The sequence below is a fragment of the Callorhinchus milii genome, unplaced genomic scaffold, assembly GCF_018977255.1.
Source record: "Callorhinchus milii isolate IMCB2004 unplaced genomic scaffold, IMCB_Cmil_1.0 Scaffold7, whole genome shotgun sequence".
Taxonomy (NCBI): Eukaryota; Metazoa; Chordata; class Chondrichthyes; order Chimaeriformes; family Callorhinchidae; genus Callorhinchus; species Callorhinchus milii.
In genome coordinates, this window is record NW_024704748.1 from 25,316,909 (window position 1) to 25,330,600 (window position 13,692).

The window sequence follows — 13,692 nt, forward strand, 5'->3', positions numbered from 1 at the left end:
CAAAAATATGTCTGAAGTATGAAGAGTTTTGGGGTAGTCGGGGAGGGATGGTGGGGGGGGAGAATCGAGCTCGACTGTGATGACCCACTACAGTTGAACAACTCCTGTATGGACCCCCCTCCCCAAATTGAGCCCTCAGTAGTTCATTCATACACTGCGAGATGTTAAATCTGCTGCCAGTTTCCTGGTCTGTCTGTACTTTTGAATGCATTCCTCATTACCCTGGAGCGTGTAGAGTCCTGCTACCTCTGCGGAGGCTTGCTTCACGCCGCTTGGAATGTGCACAGAAATGGAAAATAGCTTTAGCTTTCTTCCAAAGGGTGAAAGAACATTTATGCGAAACCGTACCTTGAGGGAGGGAGGTGCTGCTGCTGCGACCAAACCTTAAATTGTAGGATTGTTTTCTGTATCCGCTATTCCCACAGCTTCGGGAGAAATAAAAGGCTGGAACGAGTCTGCTTCCTGTCTGCGAAAGGGGTGGGGGGGGCGGGGGGGGGGAAATATTTTTGTGGCCTTTACTGAAAATGAGGGCTGTGTTCGTAGTAACATGCCATTATTTGTTGTTGGCTAACCACACTGGTGCTTATTGAATAGAGAATTAATGTTGTGCTTTCACTAGGTAACCCGCAGTGACTAACTCAGTTGTTCCCTTCCTTCCCCGCCCCCACCCCCCGAAAAAAAAAGTTTTCCCTTTATGTGCCTCTCCTGGACATGCTAACTCACACTGTGGGTTACAGTGCCACAATCCCAAGTGTATCCTTTTGCTTGAGCTGAGCAAATGGAGCTGTCGCTAACACCAGCTTACTGTAGACCCCCACCCCACCCTCCCCCTTTTCCCCCAAAATGTGTGTCGGCAGGAGTTATTCAACTGCGGGGTGGAGGGCATTCACAGTTGAATGGGGCCATCATGGCCAATCCTGATACACTTTTCCCCGTCTCTCCTCTCTCCTCCGTATTCCCCCCCCCCCTCCCCACTCACACATATGCACAACAACACTCTCTTTCTAACTCCATTCACTTGGTAGTGATCAGGGCAGAGCTCTTGGCTGATGTTTTGCCACCGGCTGCAATCAGCTCACTGCCTTTATCAAGATAGTGACCCGGTGCTGGTCCGACTTTGTAGCTGAGTTTGACATTGGCCAATTGTTTGTCCTTCAAGTTTGTTCCCAAATGTTCCGTACTGTGCCTGTTTGTGGGACATTGCTGTGCGCCAATGGGCTGCCACGTTTGCTTACAAAATGCACACTGAGACGTCCTCCTGATGCACCAGGATTACAACAACAACAAGATTACATTTGTATAGCGCCTTTCACGTCGGGAGGACATCCCAAGGCGTTGGGACAGTGTACAGCATTTCAGCCCCAAGCTGGGGTCAGGAGGGAAAGGGGGTGGCCGATGGCATGGTCGAAGAGGAGGGTCTTGAGGCGGGACTTGAAGGAAGCTAAGGAGGGGGTGAGGAGGAGTGACTGGGAGATGGAATTCCAGAGGTTGGGGGCAGAGTGGCTGAAGGCTCTCCCGCCAATGGTGGGGCGGGTGGGTCGGAGGGCGTGGAGCAGCCAGAGCCGGCTGAGTGGAGGGAACAGGCGGGTTGGTAGGGGGTTAGGAGGTCGTAGAGGTAGGGTGGGGCGAGGCCATGGAGGGCTTTGTAGGTGAGGACCAGGATCTTGAACTGGATCCTCCAAAGGATAGGGAGCTAATGGAGTCAAGCGAGAGTGGGGGAGATGGGGGTCACATAGTTGGACTATTCAGGTGTATTGTTAGAATAAGGTTCCTGGTTGATTCAAATCCGTTTTGTTTGGGTGGTGTCAGGTGAAGTAGGAGGAAGATTTGTTTGCTTGGGGATTGTATTAAAGGTGTACGTGTGCTCGTTTGACACAGGTCCTCCATACTGGACTCAACCGACCAAGATGGAAAAGAGGTTGCACGCTGTGCCAGCAGCCAACACCGTCAAGTTCCGTTGTCCCTCTGGAGGCAACCCGAAACCAACCATGCGATGGTTAAAAAATGGCCGGGAGTTTAAGCCGGAATATCGAATGGGTTCGTACAAGGTGAGGAATTGAATTCGTTGATTGTACCGTAACAACTGCCGATTAACTTGACGCACCCACCCAACACGCACACTACACACACAGCACGTACGCACTCACACGCCACACTCACCTCACGCACAGCTCTCGCCCGTTTCATTAGAGCAGGCACTTGCAATTGTGTCCGGCCCACATCGTTTGCTCTCGTCTGCCTCTGCTCCTTCCTGACTCTGCTTCTCAGGTGGTGGCTCTGACTGGTTCCACGGCTGTGGTTTGCAGCCCTCTGCTACCTCGCTCGAGCATACACTCCACATGTGTAAACCAGGCCCCGTCGTTCTTGTCCTTTTTGCGCGTGTGCACAGTAAACGGGAAGTGACATCATTGGTGACCTGATGAGCAGGATGTCGACCATTTTTAGCACGGTGTGCAGTGACGTCATTGATCGGCGACCACTAAATTGAGGGGTTAGAATCTAAGGCCACTCTTCTTCCCCTCCCCCACCGAACGACATCATCATAACAGGGCACTTTAATTGCCATAGTTCTCTTATGCAGGATGGAGTCTGTCACTCAACAGCCACCTCTATGTTAGCTGCAAATCAAATGAGCACGAGATGTCCATCTACATGTCAGACAACCACAGAAGCTGTTTAGTCTGGTCTGTAGAATTTCAGATTGCTCTGTTTCGTTAAGAAGAGAACTGCGGAGTGAACCGTTCCTTGCACAAACCTTCGCGTGCGAAGGGTATTTGGTTTTAAAAGCCTCTTGCGTCTGAATCTTGAATTGGGATTTGGTATCTAAAACTCGCGTGTGGTGAATTGTTCCAAGATTTTCTTTTTTTTTTAAAGAAAAAAATAGGAGCCTTTGGGATTGCTGGGGATATCACAGGGTAATTGTGTCCGTTTGGGCTCCGTCGATCAACACTTTCAAAATTGTTTTCACATAATGAGAAGCTGACGGAACGGACCTCACACTATGAATGAGACATTGTGTAGAAAACACAAGTTTGGCCTTTTCTGCTCCTACTTATTTCCTCACCCTGAAGTTTATAAACAAAGGATGAAATGATGAGGGAGAGGGGAGTGGGGATGAAAAGCAGTCGCTTCTGTTGTCGTAGGGTCTTTGACTTTAACTTAGGATCAATGTAGGATTGAGATCAATTTGTTGGGGTTTGAACTATTTCACCAAACTGAGCAAAATTCTGCATGAAAATAACTTAGCTATATTCCTACGTCTTCTCATTTATTCCCTGTTGGCTTCCTACAAGCCAGGGCTGTGTTAAAGAAGTACAGTCTCATTCCCCTTGGAGAGAGGGTGGACCCGCTTGGTACAGTTGGCTTTTACCGGGAAGTAATTGGGTTCATCAGTCCCCGCGCCCCCCCCCCCCAGCTTGTGTATCTGTCCACACACATATACACACACAGCATTACTCTAACATGAGGCACTCTTACCCGACAATCCAGTACAGAGCTGACGTACTATTTGTATGGTGTCGGGTTCATGGTGCTCTGGGACTTGACCTCCCAGCCATCTGGCTGTGAAGCCAATGCTGTCACTGTGAGGTTACCAGGCTGCCTCAGAGAAATACTTTGGCCCCGCTATGCTCATGTATTTTCTTCGTACAGCACACTTATTAAAGTGAGCATCAGGGAACAATGCCTGCGAATAGCAGTCGAGAGGGAATTGAACTCAAATGGAAGAGTCAGTGGTCTCGTGCTACAGCAAGCCAAACCTGTGAAAAACATGAGGGTTTTTTTTATAAAGGAAAACTTTTAATGCAGGATAGACGGCATTCGATTGAAAAGTGTTTGTTTATTAAGGTTTACAATAGTCGCCCGTTCTAGAGATTAAGACAATGGAATTTCTGTTGGAAGGATTCCCTTGTGACATTCTTCGCGGTTCAATCTTGCTCCGCATCAGTTGGTGTATGTCAAACGATCTCCCATGTAGGATTTTGAGCTTTAAAAGTTAATGCAACATGAACGACTGAATGCTGAGCCAAGATTGAGGGTGTAAGATTAATCTTTATAAATGTATACATAAATAGATATATTACATACATATCAGAAAGTAAGTACAGTACATCGTTCACTTCACTGTTTTACAGACAAATTTTCCATGGTGATGGTCTCACATTTGTGTTTTACTTGTGTTGGTAAAATCCCTGAATCTTTAGGTTTAACAAGTACATTTGGTGTCCCATGGTGGCCATTCAATCGAAATGGAATATACGGGAGTGCAGTGAGTCAAACCTTGATATACCCCTGTCTATTCCCTGTGGTCAAGCAGTCAATCTATTGTTTTGTTTCCACTCACAGATTCGGCCTCAGCATTGGAGTCTGGTTATGGAAAGTGCAGTTCCGTCTGATAAGGGGAATTACACGTGTGTGATCGAAAATATCTACGGATCCATAAACCATACGTACCACCTTGACGTAGTCGGTAAGTGGCATTGAATGAACACACACCGAACGTATAAATGTTCACCTGTTTGGTTGCGAAACACATTGGGGAAGAGGGGGCAGGGCTCTAAACTTGTAGTGGAAATGGTAAAAGTCCTCGAGGTATCGAATCTTTGGGTTCCAGTAAAGCCGCAATCCTTTTAGAACCATGGAACCATAGAAATGTACAGCACAGGAGAAGGCCATTCAGCCCATCATGTCTGTGCTGGCTCTTGTAAAGGAGCAATCCTTTCAGTCCGATTTACTTGCCTATTCCCACACCCCACGTTCTCTCGCTGTTTTTGATTGCTGGAGACAAATGTGAGACTTGATGTCGGAGGGCAGGGTTACCTATGCACATCAGGATGATTTGTGTTCCATACTTAATCTAGGTCGTAAAATTAGACTCCATTATTGTATCTGAATGAATCACTCACTTGAAAGCATTTTTAAAGCTGCCAAGTCAGACTGTGCAGGAGTTAAGTGCTCTTTACCTGTGTGCAGCAAACCAATAAAACTCTAGGATTGTCACCTGCATCAAATACGTACTTTATAGCAGTTGGATTACTTCTGCAATGTTTGTCATTCGCTGAAAAACTTGGTTTCGAAACCTTTCTAAGGGGACTGGGGAGGGAATAAGCGACTGAACACTAAATACCATTTGATCTGTATTCGTCCAAAGAAAACACACTCACGCAAGAGCTCAGACTTGTTATGTTCCGTCATTCAGCTAGTTGCCATGTTCTCAGCTGTGTTTTCCTCGTGCATGGTTCATTTATAAAAGGAATGATGTGACAGAAAAGGTGATGTGGTGCGGTGAGGTAGAGACCTTGTGCAGGAAGAGGGTAAAGGGGTTGGTTTAATGCTAGAGGTTACTCGAGTATTGAACAAGAACTGACTGTATGAGGCAGCCCATAGAGCAGGGTCACAGAATTGACATCCGATTAGCTTCTCGTCTTCTCTTCGCCCCCCACCCCCAAAAAAAAACCAACCAGAGTGTCTGGTTTTGGTATCAAGCTCTGGTACTGTTGAGCACTGCGAGACGCTACCCCACTTGAAGGCCGCTATGTAAATGCGAGTTGGTGTTGTTTCAAAGCTGTCAGCACTGAGAGTGGTTGTTGTGAGTTTAGCCTCTGGCACATCTGGATACTTCTCATTTGACACTGTAGGGAGTGTTGGAGCCCATTGGTTTTTTTTTGCAATAAAATGATGGCCAGTCAAGATTTACAGGGCCCTTGTAAAAAAATAAATAAAAGGCCCGACCAACCATTTTTTCCTTCTTGTTTTCGAAGTGTAATTCATGCGCTCGACAATTAACATTGAAGACTATTATGCTGCACAATGGGATACGTAAACAAGTACGGTCCTTGCCAGGTAATGACTTCACAAAGTGCACTCGTTCATGGAGAGAAGTTGTAAACATTATGAAACTGAAGTGCAGAATTTCAAAGGCCCTGTGCCTTTTTTTTTCCCGAGCGACCCACAGAGAGCCGAGATACATTCAGAAACTTGTACGGTTGTGTACTTTTATCACGTTAAGAGCTTCTTGAGAAAGCATCGAGCCACATTCGCCGAGTTTTATTGAACATGCGTTACGAGTCGGTAAAAATCCTTACTTTATTAAACAAAATTAAATGTTGCACTGTAGGAGGGGAGGGGATATGGGCTGTTATTTTTTTTTGTCCTTCCAAAAAAAACTGCTGAGGATTTACAACTGGAATTAAAAGGTGGAATTATTGTACTTCAAAGTACTAACTTTTCCTCAAATCGTATTGTGCCGCAAATATTTATACTCGTTCAAGATTCTCCAAGGCAGAAAATATTGCCAGTCAGCTATAAATCTATCTGGAGTCAATGATGTGTTTGAGATTAAGGATTCATCTCTCAGATCCTATTGTGCTTTGTTACTTAAAATACCGAATGAAAGCGATTCAGTCCAAGATTATTTCTCTGCAGTTCAGGAAACGGGTTCAATAGGTTGCACGTGTTCAAAACCCCATTCTGTTGGATACGTATCTCTTTGAACAGAAAATAAGAGGCAAGTGTGTGACATTTTAGAAGTTTTGAGAATCAGCGTGGCAGGCACTAGAGTTAACATGGCAGTTGGTGAGTTACTAATACCCTGGTCTAAGTGTTAATTGGATCTGTACAGTTTTGTTTCCACCTGACTGACTGCTGAACACTTGCCAGTTGAGTATTACTACAGAACAGGGTGTTGGCATTCACAATGAGTGCACACCCATCACTCATGCGTCAGACAAAACAGCCCATGTGTTACAACATTGCTGTCTTTGCAGTGGACTTTATTTGTTTTGCGACGTGGCACTTTTCATCTCTTCACCCCACCCCTACACACACACACACACACACACAGATCCTCGCACCTTGTGATTTGAGATGAATCTCGAATTAGCTTGTTGAGTGGTTAAGACTTCTCCAACTGACCGACAGCAGCTCAGAAATGTAAGCGAGATATAGGCGCTCTGAATTTTATTTAACATTTCTAGTACTCGGGGCACACACTACAGAATCGGCGCTTCATTCATAATAATTAAGTCAGGATTCCCCTTACCATAAAGAATGTTTGGATGACAAAACTGGAAACACTTGCTTGATCAGGGCAGCTGCTATGCCTATACATCAGCCTAATGAAGCTTGGCCCACCACTTTTTAATCGATAATGTAAGCCATAAATTAGTTTAATGTGCAAGTCTTTAGGGTATGATCAATGCCCATTGTTTACCAGCGTAAGGGAAGCTAGTAGACTAGACTAAGAGCGAGGAGGTGATTTCAATTGCCAACCAGAAGGTTACAAACACTCCTGTCTTTCAGTCTTTGGTTCAGCTTCAGGAGAACACACACGCACACACACACACAATGATAGGGAGACAGATGAAGAGGACCCAACGTAGAGTGACTCCAAGACGTACAACTTGTGTTACATACTCACGCAGAGGCACTGGAGAATTCTGGTATCGTTGGTTAGCGATTGGCAGAGAAAGGGAACAAGTCCAGTGAGAATTAAAATTAGAGAGAGCTGTAGAGATTTGTTATGAGCCTTGTATCTCTCCGCCCCCCACCCCCCTCCCCCCCCCCCCCCCCCCAGGCTATTTTGGCTGCTTGTCATTTTTGATTTATTGTCCACTGTTCGAATAATTATTAGAATTCCAAATTCAGAGTTGTCTTTGGCAGCAAATCAAGTGCTGATCAAAATCTCGAACGGATGACGTAGCTTGATTCTTCGTACACTCTTATCGGGTTTGAACTTGTTGCCTGCCAGTTCCAGGGGTGGGAGTGTGGTGGTGGGGAGGGTGAGGGCAGACAAAGGTTGAGTTGAGCAAAAGTAAATGGCATTCTTGTTTATTCCGCGAACCTTGCGTTTTTACAACCCGTAACGTTTTTGGTGATTTTTAGCCCGAGACTCCGGCACGATTTCAGCCGTGCGGTGCGGTTAAGCTGAGGATTGTAACCCCTGTGTCGGGAGTGAACTCGGCAGTTTCATGAGATCACTTGACCCAATGTGCATTCGCCCAGAAGTCACTCACTGGGTCTCGCTGGAAATAAAAACATTGAATGTAGCTGGATTCAAAAGCAAAAGTTCTCCAGAGTTCAGCCAAATGAAACGTAAGGATTGCGTGTCCCTACTTATTAATACATTTTTCACCCAGTGAATGTCGTAACTTAACCCTTTAATGATTTGCAAACTGATACTTCGTTTAGCTCTCGGGCCTGAACGGCATTAGCAAGATGCTGTATTTCTGGCTCTCCGGGGAGCAGTAAATTAATTGTTCGCATCTGTTTTGCAAGCAGAAACTTGACAATCTTAGCCGTTGTGACAGTTTTCAAAAACAAAAGCTGTCAAGCTGCTGCGTGTGTGCGGGTTTGTGTGGGAAAAAAAGTATACCAACAATCAATGGTAGGGACTCCATGATGTCTGGAGGTTCCCTCCCCTCACTCTGACCATTTCCCCCCAATGCTCGGGTCCTGACCCAACTGTCCAGCGCCTTGGGACGTCCTCCCGACGTGAAAGGCGCTCTATAAATGAAATCTTGTTGTTGTTGTTCTTGAAAGAGCATTGCCTTCCAAACTGATCACACTCGTGTTTAAACGCATTTGGAGTCGACCGCCAAGGATCCTGTCCCAAAGACAATGGCCACACCTTGAATTGAATGAGTCTCTTGATGCTCCTCAATGGGCGGTTCATTAAGATCAAACGCCTTTAACGAGGTGTGGGCAGACATTCAAAATGGTTTAACTTGTGAGCTTCTGGTCCAGAAAGAGGTGAGGTCAGATCGAGGGAGAAACCAAGAGAGCAGACCTTGTTTCTTGTACATCAGAGAAAAAGAAAAATCCTCCATTTTTCTCTTGTGTTAATTCTTTCACGCAACACTTAAAACCCCGTGAGGGTGTGATCTGTACCTGTGCTATTGGTGTTTGAGATTAAAAGCTTTTTATTGATTGGAAAATGAACTGGTGGGATCGTGGAGATATTTCCGTCCTTATTTTGAAGAGCGATTCCTGGTGTTTTATTGTTGGCCAGGGATTGTTTGAGCCCAATTGTTTATACAGCGCATGTCCCAGAATGAGCTCACAAGGATCAAAGGCAGGGTGTAGCTGAAATTAGTGTGTTTTTTTGGGCAGCTGGGTGTCTTGACACATGCTTAGGAGTATCCCAACCAAACTGAGAATTCAGTTGAAATCTGTGACTGCGTTGCACCATTTAGAATTGAAACCAACTTCCCTAACACTCAGAGATGCTTCATCTAGTAGCTTAGGCAATAGGATACAAAGCAGGCAAACTGTTTCGCGGGGATGGATGGCTGAGCTTGAAACATCAATGAGTCCAACACTCTTGTCATTGGAACCACTTAGCTTGGCTGCAGTGCTGTGAATGAAGACTTTGTAACATGGATAGACTACATCAGGCCATGTTGTTGCACAGGAGTGACAGCGACTTGTAAAATAGCCAGCGTTCTGTCTTGAGGAGGATGACTGTAAATTGAGCATCCCCTGTGAACCAGGAAGGTTTCGGCAGTTACCTGGCGGGTCTGACACATGAGATGCAGTCGGCATCAATTATTTTGTTAACCTGTTAGATGAGATTCCAGGGCAGTGCTGAGTTCGCTGAACAAAAATGGTGGCATGGTTTTTTTGAAAAAAAATTAGTGTAGTGCTTAAGAATGCAGTGCGTCTTAGCACGTCCCCAGAGACTCAAACTTAAGAGAATTTGTTTCCGCGCTTATCCTCTTCAATGTGACCAGACATGACTTGGAGGCCAGTAGATCAAAATGCTGAAGGACTCAACTGTCAGTTGTTTTTAGTTTGACATATTTGGCCCATCGTGCCTTCGTTCTCCGTCTGAAAGAGATGACGATTCCATCCAGTGTATGCGCCGGCTTTTAATAGAGTTGTTAGTTAACCAGTTGTTAGTCGATTGGCGGATCGCTTTTCCGGGGAGTAATATCCATCCCTTTCTTAAAAAAAATTTAGTCACTCAATCCATGACTTTTTTCTGTGTGCGAATCACCGCAGCCAATTGCACACAGCAATGTCCCGCAAACAGTTGTGCATTGAATGATCAGATTATTGTTTTTTTTCCTTGAGGGATTATTATCAGCCATGTGGAGTAAGGAAACCTGCCCAAGGTTTCACTCAGGTCTCTCGCTTGCAAGGCGAGTGCTCTAACCACTAAGCTACAGGACTCCACAAATGTAAGGATTATTATTATTATAGACTGGTTGTTTTCAGCTTCACATCGACGTGAAGTCGAAAATCTGGCTCTTATTGAACAGGAAACTGAACTGCGGGCAATTAATAGGACGGCAGATGCTAGAAATGCTGAGATGAGGAACAATAAATTGTGATTTATAGCTGGCTTTTAACTACTAATCCTATACACAGGAGACTAGACGTTGAGAAACATACCTATGCAGTGTGTTTTGTGGTTTGAGACTTTTATTTGCATTTCAATGCTGAAGTCCACTAAAAAAAAATGTTTAATATGAGTTTGTCCGACTTGAGTTGTCTGAATAATAAAACGTTTTGGGGGTTTTTCACTTCAATGTTGAATTGTCATATTTATTGGGTAACTTGGAAACAAATCCCATGTATATACCATCCTGGGAAGTGGGGGGTGGGAGTCCATTTGGTTAAAAAGTCTTTTTAATTAAAGGCTGATGTACACGAGGTGTAGAATAGAGCAATTTCAATAGGCTTAACCTCTAGCAGGTCAGCTCTGGATTTCTTCACTCTGTTATATAGCTAATTACCGAAGACAGACTTCTTTTTTTACATCAAAAATGAACTTACTTTTTTAAAGGTAGGTCCTCTCTTTCTCTCCTTTTCTCTATGCCTTTCCTTCTCCTGTCTTGCGTTCTTTCTTTCTCTCTCCCTCGGTCTCTCTCCCACCCTTCTTCCTCTGACTCAATCACTAACCCTCTCTCTCTCTCTCTTAACTCTCACCCCCTACCCTCGTCAGCCACATTTTTTCTCTCTCTAACCCCCTACTCTTTTCTCCTCTTTCTCTCTCTCTTGCGCACCCCTCTCTTTCCTGGATTTGACTTCGGGAGTTCCCTCGCCATCCCAGGTCAGTTCCATTTGAACATAGTCCCAGTGTGCTGATTTTTTTTTAACAGAGCAGGCTAACATTAACATAACTTTATCTTGAGTTTACTTAAAGCTTTAGCCCTCAGGGTTGGGAAAAAAAATAGACATTGTGTTAGATAAATGTACATACCTGTGCTTATATGTGGCTAGCGTCTGGGAATTTCTAAATGGTGCTCTGTTGAGTGGCCCCAACTTGCAATTTTGACAGGCCAATATATAGTTGTTGACTAAATCCTGACAGTAATGAGCCAGAGTTTGACATATTTACCTCAGAGCGTAGGCCTACAACAAGAAGAGACGAGGACTGAAGCACTAAGGAATCTGCACCGCAACTTGCTCTCGGGCAGTTTGTTCAGAGGCGAATAAAGGGTCTTTATTAAATCCACTGACAAGTCAGGGGACATGATTTACACCTGGCTGCCAAACTATAAGCAACAATTATGCAAATGCTCTTGATGGAGGACGTGCTAAAAATATCTTCCTCAAAAATGTTATTTAAAGACGCAGCGAGGTTAGCTGAAACACAAACTACACCTTTTTGTTTTTACTTTCATACTTTACATCATAGCCCTGCATGCATTGCCTCATTTCCTGTCTTTATTATCTTTGTATTAAGCTCTAGGGGTTCCTATCGCTCCATAATAATAATATTTATGAATTTACCCTGAACTCTCATTGATACCTCACATTGTAAACTGTTTAATTCTGTCAAATTGCTTCAGTTTAGTCAAACCCGGTGCATTTTCCATGTAAACTAGAAACATGCATTAGCGTATCCATTTACCCATTGAGCTTGAGGTGAGCCTTTTTTCCTTCCTTTTTGTACTTTTATTTTTTTTTAAGAAAGCAAAGATTGGCTCCCTACTCCCTAGTTTCGGATTCTGAACCATGTCAGGAAGCAGCGATGTGTAGACCGACCCAGCACACTTGCTATACTGGATGTGGGCAAATTCAAAGTACAGTACCCGAAAATAATTCACGTGAACTATTTTGTTTCCAAAAAAAAATACTGTCCTGAGGAATGATATATCAAGAGAAAGAAAGTTACATTACAGAATGTGACCGTTTTAGCTTTATAACTGAAAAAGATGTTTAAGAAGCAGAGCTGTGTCTTTGTTAAGTGGAAACACTAGTGACGTACAAGTTAAGGTGACCACAGAAATTCCAGACATCTTTAATGATGTCTGAATGCACTGTTGGGTCAATTTAACCTTAATCGTGTCTTCGTGTCCCCTTCCAGCTAGCAAGGATCTCTTAAAATCTGTTATCCATCATTTCATTGAAACATTTAAATCTGCCCTACTTTATTAATCTCTCATGGTCATCATACCCATAAGTTAGGGTCGTGAACCTCTTGGCTGCTTTCAGTGTTGCTCATCGGTTGTCTGGTCGGGCTGTGTTCCTGTGATATTGGATTGATCACGTCAGTGTAAGTGTCAAGCAGTGCTGACTCTGCTGGCTCCAAAATGGAGCTGGCAAAATGTACCCGCCAGCCAGCAGGTCAGTTTGAACTTCTAACCCTTTGGTCGGGAGCCAAGCACTCGACTGGAACATTGCTCTTTGATGTCTGTTCAATGGCAGATTCACTAAGCAGAATGAGCCAGTCTCTACTAATGAGGATTTTGGTCTGGAGTTGTTTGCTTACCACAGAGGCACCTGGTAACTGTAGCAATAAGGCTTTGAACTCCTTGAATTTTAAGGCTCCACTGTATCATCATTGAGATTTTGCTTGCCCTCGTTGGACAATTTGACCGGTGCTGAGTTTGGTTTGCTAAGATTAGGAAAGTGGGGAGAGGGGGGATATTCGGGGACCGAGAGACTGTACACGCCACTCTGCTTGTGGGATTGCTCTTGTGTTCATGCCCATGCTCCATTGAATTTTAATGTAACCTTTGCATTTGGTATAGCATCTTTCACATCCGGAAGGCTTTACAGTCTATTCTGTGAAGCACTTTGAGCCAATTCTGCACACATCAGTGTCCTACAAATAGCCATCACGTGATTTGACCCAATTTTATCTCGGAGATTGTTGGCCCGGCCACCGGGAGAAACTCCCCTTCCATTTTTGAATAGTGACACCCGGACAGGCAGACGGGACCTCGGTTTAACATCTCATTTGAAGCACCGCGCTCCTGACCATGAGGATTTCCCCAGCACTGCGCTGGAGTGTCAGGCGAGACTATGAGCTGAATCACCGTAGACTCCAGGCAGTGCACCTCTGCAGCGAAGTGGCGGAGGAGGGATAAAGTCAAGGGTGCAGGTCACCCCATGTCCCTCTGAACATCTCTTGACAGATGCCTCTAGGAGCGAACTTTCTGCTCAGCCTCCAGGCAAACGCCAAGCTCAGGGTGTGAGGATAGATGAAGGTGGATGAGTGATGGCCAGGTTCCGAAACGAACAAATGACCTGAATTGAACGGTGTCATTGACAAACTGAGACCCATGGTCCTTCAAAGAGAAGAGAGAGAGATTTTTTTCTCTCTGCTGAGAGACGGATTCTGTTGCATTTTAGCTGTTTGTGTCTTTTGGCGACCAGCAGCTCTTCTTTGAACTGCACCAATGTTTTAATTATAAATTAGTTGTAGGTTTTGAGCCTGATCCAGATTTTTTTTGTGTGTTA

At 44.7% G+C, this 13,692-nt stretch overlaps 1 protein-coding gene across 8 annotated transcripts in view; it reads left to right on the top strand.

Moving 5' to 3' along the window:
- The window catches only part of LOC103185425 (fibroblast growth factor receptor 2), a 92,544-nt gene that overhangs the window by 54,096 nt on the left and 24,756 nt on the right, over nucleotides 1–13,692 (top strand). For all 8 annotated transcript variants that reach the window (XM_007903899.2, XM_007903894.2, XM_007903895.2 and 5 more), the window contains 2 exons: nucleotides 1,879–2,048; nucleotides 4,345–4,468. In XM_007903899.2, coding sequence (XP_007902090.1) covers nucleotides 1,879–2,048; nucleotides 4,345–4,468 — 294 coding nt within the window. The remainder of the gene's footprint in view (nucleotides 1–1,878; nucleotides 2,049–4,344; nucleotides 4,469–13,692) is intronic.